The sequence below is a fragment of the Opisthorchis viverrini genome (assembly GCF_000715545.1).
Source record: "Opisthorchis viverrini unplaced genomic scaffold opera_v5_127, whole genome shotgun sequence".
Lineage (NCBI taxonomy): Eukaryota > Metazoa > Platyhelminthes > Trematoda > Opisthorchiida > Opisthorchiidae > Opisthorchis > Opisthorchis viverrini.
In genome coordinates this window covers 194,577-206,622 of record NW_008751785.1, presented here as the reverse complement: position 1 = coordinate 206,622, position 12,046 = coordinate 194,577, and the positions used below count along the sequence as shown (strand labels likewise).

Sequence of the window (12,046 nt, the reverse complement as noted above, 5' to 3'; positions counted from 1 at the left end):
GTGCTGGTGGGTTAGTGAGAAATGGGAGGACACTTTCTAGACGAGCAATTAGTCGAGACCTGTGTCCTTCGCGGTAGTACGGGAAGGGAGAAAACACTCAACCACGGCGTTTTTACAACGCTTTAACTTTGTGCTAATTTGACCTTATACGAGGACGTTCCGAACGATATATTGCGTTACACAAGCGAACGTCGGCAGCTCATTTGGTGGTCAAGCGGTTCCTAGAGCCGGGCAATCTTGTTACAAACTTTTTGTCACCACATCGGGCGACATTAGTGCGTCGTTGCGTAGTGGGTCGTTGGCGAGTTCGCGTCGGTTTACATATATCCTACAAGTGAAGATGACCTTCGGTCATGATTGGTTATTTCGGCGGATTGTCCTACTGTGTGGACCACCGGTTCATGTTCTGATAGGTCCGTGAGCAGATGACCTTTGAAAGTGACCTCTCTGATTTGTACTTGAGCTTCGTCCACTTGCTCCTCCGGCTATCTGTCGTCCGGCCCGTTTATCGCTTCGGTTAATTAGTCCATCGAATTGGTGATGCCTAACGCATAGAGCTGAGTATATTGTATCTCGTGCGGTTTGAGGGTTGAGTGAATTTGTTGTGAGGTACCATATTCCAAAAAATCTCTCACGTGCCTTCTACTGCAAAGTGTCGGACTCCACACGCCTTCCCAGTTGAAATTGTGAATTCATTGATCCTCATGTACGGAAACTAAAGTCATTCCTTCTCATGAACGTCTTGGGTTCGGTGATCGGTGTAGTTTGCTTCCGGCTTGTCCAATATGGTGCTTTTTCATTATTCAGCTGGTGAATGACATAGTCTTGGTTGCTTTCTTTGACTTTGTCAGTAGTAAACTCAACGATAGCAAAAACAGACAAATAAATGAAGTTCCCCTACACCAAAAATGCACCTTGAATCACCGTTGTGATCAATGAAGCGACACAAAACTAAATGCAACCTTAAAACAGATAACAAGACTGAAAGAACGCAACAGTAGACTGATGATGTGACATGACTTGGTGACAAGACGCCTGCGACAAAATTGCCACAACAAAATTACTACTCGACGACTAAATCTGATCATTTAAACCATGTCAATTGTGTTCTCCTAAAAAGCCCACACAAGATCCTTCATAACAAATGTCGAGATGATAGCTTCTATACGGTTATGATTAATTTACACATGAAAACAGTATTTAGTGTCAATAAAACTATCACAAACAATAAGGACTTTCTGAATAGCTTTTCAGTATGCCTCACACTATCGAGCAGGCCTAATTGAGGTCGGAAATGGGTCGATTTTCATTGTCACTGTCTCTGGAGGCCAGTCGCTGCTAATAACCGAACATCATGTAGATTAGACCCATGTGTCATGTGCGGGCTGTGGACTAAACAAAGGTATGCATTGATTGGTCAGAGTGTTAACTCATCTGGATCGAGCATCTATGGCTTCATGCTTCTCCCCCTTCGCGAAGATTCTAGCGCGACCTTGTGCAATATTCTCTGATGACCCTACAAATACAGCTGCAATAATCTTCCTTTGTCTCTATAAGGGGCTGTTTGAAGTTACCGTGCCTTTTGATATGCCATAGTGGGCGGAACAGAAGGGCAAGGAACGACACAGAAGCTGCACTACTGTCAGCAAGATCACACAATGTAAAACGCAAAGTTCACGATCAAATGGGCTAGACTTATTTTTAGAAGGTTTATCAGATTCAGGTATTATACAACCCTATGGTAAGACTACGAAATGAAACGACTTGCCACTTCAAGTATCGAACGGATTAACTGGTGTGGTATCAACAGATTCGGCTTCACTATTCTCTTCCAAATTATGCACAAACAACCAAAGATAGGAATAACAGTAAAACAGTGAGACGAACCACAAACAGCGTACACAATTTTAACTGAACATAACACCACGAATCTATAGGGATTTGAGCACCGAGAACGATCGGCTTAATTCTCCACCGATCGAAAAGTGTGCATGGATATGAAATAAACATTGTAAAACCAAAGTCCGGCTGAATGAATTCTCCGCATCCGTGAAAAACCGTACGTGATGCCCGCTGTATTTGGGTGCTACTGACGTTAGTCCTAAGAGAATCAAAATTTGCACAGCTGTTGTATACCACCTCAAACACAAGTGGTAGTTAGTGCACCGACTTGACACCGTCATCAAGCGCTACATAGTTAGTACGTCTCTTTCAACAGGCTTAACAGTGAACAGTGGTGTAAGTCATAAAGCTGAAAAAACAGAGGCGGAACTCACAGCATCCGTAGATGAATGGACATAGTACGAATAAGGTGATGTGATAAAGGTCGTAGGCGTCCATGTGCAACCAAACCGTAGGGCAAAATTACGGACCCATTCTCGACCAGTTTTGGCCACAGCCGGGAAAATGTGGACGGGTTACCAGGATCTTCCTCCCCATTGAACCAAAACATATCCACGAGATGTTGGATCAGTTGACTGGCCTCGTTATCCGTGCTGTCTGAAACAGTAAGAGACATGAGGAAAACGGTAAAAGCCGATCAGTCATGTGATGCCAGGACGGATCTCAGAGTTACCGACTGGGACTCTTGTTGGTGACAGGCACGTACACATCCAGAGTTTAAATCGGTTACTAGATTAGTTCTAATCAATAAATAAGTTTCTGGAACGAGGAAAGCTCAGCGAAGCAGGTAACCGATAGCAACACTTACACGCATTGAGAATGATGAACAACTGCCGCCAGGTCAACTGTGCTAACACCGGAGAAATGGATCTCGTCGGGTCTGTGCTCACGATGACATCCAAGAGGATTCGCATTCGGTAGGAAATACGGGCTTCAGTAGGTCTCAGCGCTGGAGGCATAACACGCGGTAGATGATCGTGACCAGTGCGGCTTTTTCGTAATACATGCTGCCACAGACAAACTGGGGAAGTGGCCAGATGCATCAGACGACAATGACGTCGACGACTGGCAGCTGTGCGATGCCTTGTGGGAGGAAGGATTGCTGAACGAGTTTTAAAGAAAACGTTATAAGAAATTAACATCTCCACTGTTCCTGCGCTAAGTATAGCATGAACTAGGCTAATGATGAACAAGTTGTCCACATGACGCTGGAATCCGAAAAAGGAATAAATGCGCGCCCCCCATCAGCCAGTCACGCGTTAGGGGTTACATGTAAACAGAAACAAGCGACTGACAGGATCTGTTAAGGGTTGGTTTAACGTTTACAATGACTGAGTAATACCATCGACATTTTGGCGAATGGTGCTTGCCGAATCTCTACGTAAAATGTGGTAAGAATACAGTGAAATCCATGACCCACAACTAAAACTACGGAACAAATTAACTTTTACGGACGCCTGATCAAATTGAAATCCGTAAGTCCGGTTGGTCGAATTATTTGAACTTGCAGATTAGACCTTCGTCATAGAATCTTCGGACCACTTCCATGGTCAAAAAACCACAAATCAGTTAGCAAGAAAAAATCGCGGGGACTTTCAATGCCGATAAGAGACATCGTGTAGCTCCAGTTAAGCACAAGATCCGGCGTTGATAACAAGAAGAGATCAGCTTACCAAGGGAGCTTGCGTCATCAGATTCTTCGGCAGATGTACTACTCAAGTAAACCTCGTCGCCGGAATCGGTATCACACTCCATTCCGGTATCTTTTGTGTTAGTTGTGACGTTCTCTTCATCTCCCCCACGTCCAGGCCTAGACGCGTCGCTATCACTATCATCTTTCGCTGGAATGAGAGTCACGTCGGCATCTGATGTGCCATCAGGCTGGCGTCGATCGGTTTGCTTTCCACAGCCAAGAGTTTGTAACTCCACAGCACGGTCAGGATCTTCGGCATCAGGAAACAAGATATCAAACAACCGGAGGCATGGAACGAAATCCGTCAGCTGTAGCGGGAAACGAAATTTTGTTATATGAAATACTGTACACTGCGTTGGAAAACTAGGTCAGACCACGTCAAATCCTGAACGCGTATCGCGAATTTTTATTGAATCAATGGAACAACGATTAACGGCGGGAAAAGAACCTACCGGTTAGTAGAGGATGGCTGACATTACACGATGAACTCGCGTGTGTACGATGCTATTGACTCATTGATGCTATGAACTCAAGATATTCAATTTGAAATCAATGATAGTTATTTGAAATCAAGATAGTTATGGAAAGCAAAATCTGCTGACTGTATGTAAGCGCATTCAAAATGACGTCACGCCTGGTTAAACTGTGAAAGCAAAGTAGTATATAGGACGGGAATGTCGCGAGAGGACTAATGTTCAAAAGATTTACTTCCGAGGGAACGATTTGGGAGTGGGAATATCAGTTTATCAACCGATGCTTCGATTGAGAAAGAAAAGACACCAAAAGCAGTTGAGAGACAGTCGGAAACAAACTGAATAATTACCAATGGGAGTCGAAAGCTGTCTGACTAATCCTTCGGAATTGCTTTAAAAGACCGACAGCAATAAAAGGTCTGGGAAGGCCAAAAGAGGTCGGCGGATCGGATTCAGTAAGATGAGTCTATCATAGCTGGGAGGGAGAATATAAACATTCGGCGCGCTCGAAGTGGAACATCCCCAAAATCAAGAATCTCTATCCATCCGATTCCCAAATGGTCAGCCCGGTTACGGCTGGATATGCAACAGACCGCAGAACCGTGTTTAGCACGGAAAACAAAGTCACATTTAAAAACATCAAGGAGCGAAATCCGTGGACCGGAGGCATATCGAGCGCCTCGGACTGTTGGGTTGCATGGCTATATGGTGTATGACGCACGTCTAACTCGAGTCAAATGAAGGGTAACCGTAGAATCTTATGTCATGTCAGTCTGAAATGTGACATGGCGACTAGATGGTTTAGGGGTTGTGCTTCCACCTTTGATTGATTCCACGCTTTGTGACAAACACCACATAACACCGGCGTTTTACACGAACTACTTGGAACAGTTATAAGCAGCATGATTCTAAATGACCTATCGAGCTACCTCCCTCGCATACTAATTACCACGTACAACTTCATTCTAGTTTCCAGCTGAATCGTCTTCAACTTATAGGCATATCCTAAAAGAAACGGTTGACAATGCTTATCGTCATCACCATTCATCATTATCAGCTGTAAGGACCACGTACATGTCACACAGTGGTTGTAGCTAGTTTCGTTCACCGATGATTTGGGGAGATGAAGTGGATAGCTGCGCAATGGAAGCGGTAGCCAGTATAATTGGCGCGTAAATACAGGATTGTCTTTGAGCTTTTAAGGGGGGAGATTGGGAACGGAGCTGTGCATTGAAGGCAATAGTTTGGATGCACGAGTACCATTGAGGGCGCTATGTCTAAGCACTGATGTGCCTCGTCTCGGAGTCCCCATCCAAGGAGACGGCAATGACCAGCGCAGCTGAGTTTGCTAGTATTAGTTTTCATACTTCGCTGCCAAGTATTGCTTGACCTCCCCTGGCTCGGTTCAACCCTTCACGTGATTGCGTAGAAAGAACCCTTCGAGGAAGTCGGTCGACTGGCGTACGCAGCACGTAGCCATGCCAGCGGTGTGATCAGTTCATATATCGTAGATGAGTTGTTTCTTCCAAAAGCCATTCGACGTACTTCAGCATTACTGATCCGGTGTTCCCACCAGACTCGGGCAATGACATCGATGGTCAAACATCGAAAGTCTTTTGATATCCTCGGCCCGCAGCGGCCACGTTTCTTATTCGTATAAGTGTGGAGCACACTGTGGTATTGTAAACTGGACCATTGACGGATAATCTAGTGTCACACCTACGCCACAGGTGATGCAGAATCACAAAAGCTGGTGTGGCCTTCCAAATCCAGATGAAAATACCATCTTTCGCGAGAGCGGCCACGTTATTCGTATAAGTGTGGAGCACACTGTGGTATTGTAAACTGGACCATTGACGGATAATCTAGTGTCACACCTACGCCACCCACAATGCAGAATCACAAAAGCTGGTGTGGCCTTCCAAATCCAGATGAAAATACCATCTTTCGCGAGACTACCGGGAATGATTCAGATTCCCAGATAAACAAACTTGTTTACTACCTCATCCGCAAGCATAATGTTAAGGTTTGAGCCCACCCAGTCTAGCAGTAGAGCTTTACACTTTGCAGGTGTGAAGCATAGGTCAAATCGTAAGGCAGAATTATTTAGATTATTTAATATTGTTTGCAGGACTACGGTGTCAGAAGAGAAAAGAGCCAGCTGATATTAAGTCAGAAAGGCCGAAAACATGATTCACTAAAAGTTAGTTGAATGGTGTGCCTGCCTTAATGACATGAGACGTTTTCGCTGTGGGGTCAAATCAGCCATCTAGAGAAACGGAAAGTCTTATCATCTGGAGCGTCAACACGGAGGAATGTCCCGCATCAACGGAGTCGTCCCTTGAATGGATAGTCTCTTTGTGGAGGAACTAGTGCATCTCCTTCCTCCCTTCTCTACCTCTCTCCTCGCCCCTTTCTCACGCCTCTGGAAAAACCAACCGCCATCTTTCTTTGTTCACTCCCCACATTGAAGTACAAAAACAATGATTCAATATCGAACATGCATAAACATAGTCTAATTGAAAAGTCTCAAATATTAATATTGTCCCGACGAACACACTCATTAGCGTATCAATTTTTGACAGGTGACTCACCTGAAGCCCAGCTAAATCTCTCGTTTACGATGAGTGTATTGCGCTTATTAATATCCTAGGTTTGTTCATAACATAATACGCCTCCAATCCAAGCTTGAAACACACCCGGACACCCCTAAGAGTACTCCAAAAGGATATGGCGCAAGGAACAGCAAAGATATTTGCATCAAGGTATCAGGCTAGCTCCGTTAGCACCTCATGCTCCTACACGCTTGTGTATGCTATCCCAAAAGAGAAACGGCACAACTTAGTTATCTGAGCACATATATAAGCACTTTAATTCTTAGGACTTCACGCTGACGCGTCAGAGACTTAGACAAGCTAAGTTAACAAACGCTAGTCAATGAGGCTGTTACGCCTAAGCTCCCAGGTATTCACTTTTACCACACACACTGCCAAGCCATATGGATGAAAGAATGTGAGATCCTACAGCCAAAAAAATTTGAAATAGTTCCAAAATTACTTGATAATTTCCGTTGGATTCGAACATCGAGTATGCGGAACATCATTCACCTTACCAAAGTGTCTTACGAACAGAAATTCTTTTCGGAAGTCACACAGTATGAAGTACTCACCATATTCTTTCCGATAAACCCCGAGGTGACGTTCAAGACAAACCACATCACATAATGGCTTGATTTAGTCCATTTTCGGCCCTCCAACTGAAAAAGGACAATTTAACAATCAGTTGCGGGATATACAGCAATGTACCGGGAATGATTCAGATTCCCAGATAAACAAACTTGTTTACTACCTCATCCGCAAGCATAATGTTAAGGTTTGAGCCCACCCAGTCTAGCAGTAGAGCTTTACACTTTGCAGGTGTGAAGCATAGGTCAAATCGTAAGGCAGAATTATTTAGATTATTTAATATTGTTTGCAGGACTACGGTGTCAGAAGAGAAAAGAGCCAGCTGATATTAAGTCAGAAAGGCCGAAAACATGATTCACTAAAAGTTAGTTGAATGGTGTGCCTGCCTTAATGACATGAGACGTTTTCGCTGTGGGGTCAAATCAGCCATCTAGAGAAACGGAAAGTCTTATCATCTGGAGCGTCAACACGGAGGAATGTCCCGCATCAACGGAGTCGTCCCTTGAATGGATAGTCTCTTTGTGGAGGAACTAGTGCATCTCCTTCCTCCCTTCTCTACCTCTCTCCTCGCCCCTTTCTCACGCCTCTGGAAAAACCAACCGCCATCTTTCTTTGTTCACTCCCCACATTGAAGTACAAAAACAATGATTCAATATCGAACATGCATAAACATAGTCTAATTGAAAAGTCTCAAATATTAATATTGTCCCGACGAACACACTCATTAGCGTATCAATTTTTGACAGGTGACTCACCTGAAGCCCAGCTAAATCTCTCGTTTACGATGAGTGTATTGCGCTTATTAATATCCTAGGTTTGTTCATAACATAATACGCCTCCAATCCAAGCTTGAAACACACCCGGACACCCCTAAGAGTACTCCAAAAGGATATGGCGCAAGGAACAGCAAAGATATTTGCATCAAGGTATCAGGCTAGCTCCGTTAGCACCTCATGCTCCTACACGCTTGTGTATGCTATCCCAAAAGAGAAACGGCACAACTTAGTTATCTGAGCACATATATAAGCACTTTAATTCTTAGGACTTCACGCTGACGCGTCAGAGACTTAGACAAGCTAAGTTAACAAACGCTAGTCAATGAGGCTGTTACGCCTAAGCTCCCAGGTATTCACTTTTACCACACACACTGCCAAGCCATATGGATGAAAGAATGTGAGATCCTACAGCCAAAAAAATTTGAAATAGTTCCAAAATTACTTGATAATTTCCGTTGGATTCGAACATCGAGTATGCGGAACATCATTCACCTTACCAAAGTGTCTTACGAACAGAAATTCTTTTCGGAAGTCACACAGTATGAAGTACTCACCATATTCTTTCCGATAAACCCCGAGGTGACGTTCAAGACAAACCACATCACATAATGGCTTGATTTAGTCCATTTTCGGCCCTCCAACTGAAAAAGGACAATTTAACAATCAGTTGCGGGATATACAGCAATGCACTTACATCGATATTTCCTGAGTAGTTCTCCCCTTATCATGTTGGGGCTATTCCGTTTAGTCGACATTGGACGGGGTACAGGGGGTTGACAAGAATACTCGCTTCAGAACAAGGGAATCGTTACAACAATAATAACATTTAACAATCAGTATTCATGTGAGTTTTAAGGTAATGCAGTGATTCCTTACAAGAGTGAGAGGCATAATCAAAGACAGCAGTGCACCAGTGGCAGATACTGTGCTCAACCGTGTAACTGTAAGCTGTAGCAACAGGCACGGGTCGTTTCGTGTTAGCTCTTCGAGGGCGGGATCAGGGGTGCAGCTCCCCTGCATTGCAAAGAAAGATACGATGGCGCTGTGCCTTCCGCATCCCAAAGGCACTCACTTTATGAGATTGAGCCATCGAAAAATCCTCGTGTAAAAGTAAAAAATGAAAAAGTGGATGAAAGCAGAGTGGAATGGGTCGACCGGAAGTACAAAGGAAACAACACCGCATGTGACAGATAGAGTTGCCTTACTTTGGTGTTCAACTTGACAACAATTTCACTGAACCGAATGGTGCTGCTCAACATGAAGGTAATAACCACGCTTATTAGGTGCTCAAAAGTTGTGCGCACCCAAGTCCGATCGTCCGTGGACTCAGTGATCTCCATCAGCTCAATAATCCAATCGACTATCGCTTTCTCAAGACCGATGGAACGTGTCTTCTGAAGACGAAAAGACAAAATTTCAAAGTTAATCACTGTACAAATAGTTCACATGAAAACAGATGGACAACAGTCACGTACCGATTTCCCTGTGGATGGGTCCAGCATTCCGGCCACCAGTTCCGTGCAGCGCAACTGACCCAAAACGAAGCATAAGAGTTGAGTTTGCGAACTTGTTAAGAAGTCTGGATACCGCATGGCTCCTTTGACCACAGTGAGAAGCAAGTTGGTTGAGTCCAGGCGGAAACCAGGAGTGGTCGGTGGTGTGATGCCGCAAATAGGCTTGATAGACTGATGAACTATGAAGAAATGGTGAAGATTATTCAAACGTGTGAGTCCACTTGGGAATCAGCTACGAGTCTCAGTATGGATGGAGAGGAAAGGTTTCTAGCGCACTCAGTATAGGCTTTGTACGAATTTGGACAAAAAAGAGGAATAAGTACTTCCAAGTTTTATGTGCTATTTCACCAATATAGCTCCAGCTAAAGGTTCTAGCAGTTTTACTAAACAACACCTAGAAAGGGAGTGCGAGTCGAAGTGTGTAACATCGGATTATCAAGCGAAACGCAGAAGGCTCAGAACATAGCACAACATATTCCAGGGTAATCCCGAATTGTTTTGCAATGTCAAATGAAATATGAGAGGATGAGGTGTAGTTAATGAAAAGAAAAATTCTGAGACGTACTTCATTTAAATAAGCAACACAAGTCACCAAGCTTCTTGGTTCAAGGTAGACGTTTTTCTAAACAGTTCATCGGGTTTTGATATGACAGGCTACATCTGAATAAGACCTCCACTGTCGGTTGTTGGTTACAGTGCGACTGGATAATACCCAGAAATGTTTTTCTGAAATCGTCTATATGAGTTTAACTGCACAAAGGCGATATTCATTCGGTCACTCTTCCTGAAATTCCCCCAAAAGAGTACTATATTCTGACTCCTGCTGGCAGAGGTGGCTGACTGTTGTGCTAAACAGCGTCCTCAGCGCATGACGAAACACGGTCGTGGTATGAGGGATGATAAACCATGCACAGAAGTCAAAAGATAACGTGGAAAGATGAACACAAACCACAGTCTAAAAGTCTTCGTATGTTACAGGAACACTGCAAAGGCAAGAACAAAGCAGGCAAGTACACATGAAGTGATTTGTAAAAGAACCTTCAGGGGAGATAACACTCGATGAGATATTACTTGACAGTTAGCACAGCCGACTGATAGTACGAAGCGAAACCTGAACTAAATACCCGATACCGAGGAAAATTCACGACCCAAGTATATAACGAACATAAATCGAGTACAGCTAACTGCTCGTTCTCACGATTAAAGCTCAATAACCCCTATGTCACATCTTCGAATGTGAGGATACGTATTTTAATAGTTCAATGCCGCGGGCACAGAACTGCGACGTCGCAAGGGTGAAGGGGGCCGATTCCTGCGTAGACTGAGTGTGCTATAAAACGTCGCCATACTAATTTGAAAGCAAACGGGCAGCATAATACTTACTTTGTGAATATAGCAGACGGGCAGGTCGTGCGAAACTGTCCATAAAAGAAGTAACGCTGTCTTGAATAGCCTGAAACAATGGGATGCCAGATTCAGTTCATTACTTTATGGGGTGAACCACTCAGTTCGACAGGAAAGCTTCGGATCAATTCGTGCATAGCAAAATAAGCAGGCATGAGGCACATTTCCCGAGAAAGCAAAAGTTGTATGAGCTGGAAAGAAAGTCGATGTTGGGAAACAAAGATCTACTTCAACCGCCGGATCAATGAACCGAAGATTGAATCGGTCGTCCACAGGCGAATCAATAAACTGTGACGACTTCTCAATGCTTTTATTAAACACTTCGCGATTGCTCTGAAAGAACTGAGTGGTAGGAAATCTCCGATAACCAACCTTATAGTCTAGAAAGAAGATGAGTTTCAATAAAAGTTTGAAAGCACATCGAAAAAACGCTGCGGATTCTACGCGCAGCTGATCTGAACAAACCAGGGAGTGAGCGACTTCCCTAAAAAATAAAAGTTAGGGGACGAGGAAATCCAAGGCACCTAGGGTGGAACACCTGTTTTTCTATCAACAAATCGAGACCCCACAAAATACGCATTATTACTCGCTCATGATTGTTATTAGCCAACTTGCTGAAAAGATGGTCCAGAGCATGCAGTTTCTGCAGGAAAAATGCGGACAGGTTTTACAGGACTGACGATTTTCTGTTGAGCAATACTTTTCCACAGAGCTTCCATACGAATAACATCCATTGACAGAAGACTTTCACCACCATCCGCCATAAGTCCGCCTAAAGATTCTTCCAAAGCAACAGACGTCTGATACAGCAAGAAAGGATAAGAAGATTAGACACGACCTACTGCTATTTCCTTCACAAATCTATCCACCGAAGCGAAGGAGTCACGCGCGAGCGCGGCTTCAAGCGGACCCATGAAGAAGGAATCAGTTAAGCTAAAAACATAAAGATGCACACGAATTAAAGGAATCCACGTAGATGTGCGTTTGCATACGCCACAATTCGTTAGTGAATGACTAGCGACAAAAAATATACCAAAGGTTTTTTCCACATCGATGTTTGCGCTGCAAAAAGGCTTTCACTATTGCATGTGCTTGACGT

The 12,046-nt window shown here is 43.9% G+C and overlaps 2 protein-coding genes across 2 annotated transcripts in view; both read right to left on the bottom strand.

Moving 5' to 3' along the window:
• The window catches only part of T265_06297 (hypothetical protein), a gene marked incomplete at both ends in the record, with an annotated part of 38,499 nt that extends 33,066 nt beyond the window's left edge, over window positions 1-5,433 (bottom strand). The window contains 4 exons of the mRNA XM_009171524.1: window positions 2,277-2,499; window positions 2,711-3,004; window positions 3,576-3,903; window positions 5,329-5,433. Of these exons, the coding sequence (XP_009169788.1) occupies window positions 2,277-2,499; window positions 2,711-3,004; window positions 3,576-3,903; window positions 5,329-5,433 (950 nt within the window). The remainder of the gene's footprint in view (window positions 1-2,276; window positions 2,500-2,710; window positions 3,005-3,575; window positions 3,904-5,328) is intronic.
• A 48-nt stretch (window positions 5,434-5,481) lies between these two features.
• T265_06296 (hypothetical protein) lies at window positions 5,482-11,527 on the bottom strand (the record flags this gene model as incomplete). Its single annotated transcript, XM_009171523.1, has 12 exons — window positions 5,482-5,755; window positions 5,814-6,023; window positions 6,060-6,229; window positions 7,238-7,324; window positions 7,414-7,575; window positions 8,584-8,670; window positions 9,235-9,423; window positions 9,505-9,722; window positions 10,927-10,996; window positions 11,031-11,138; window positions 11,176-11,431; window positions 11,472-11,527. 12 exons carry the CDS (start codon window positions 11,525-11,527, stop codon window positions 5,482-5,484), a joined length of 1,887 nt encoding a protein of 628 aa, XP_009169787.1.
• Window positions 11,528-12,046: the final 519 nt, after the last annotated feature.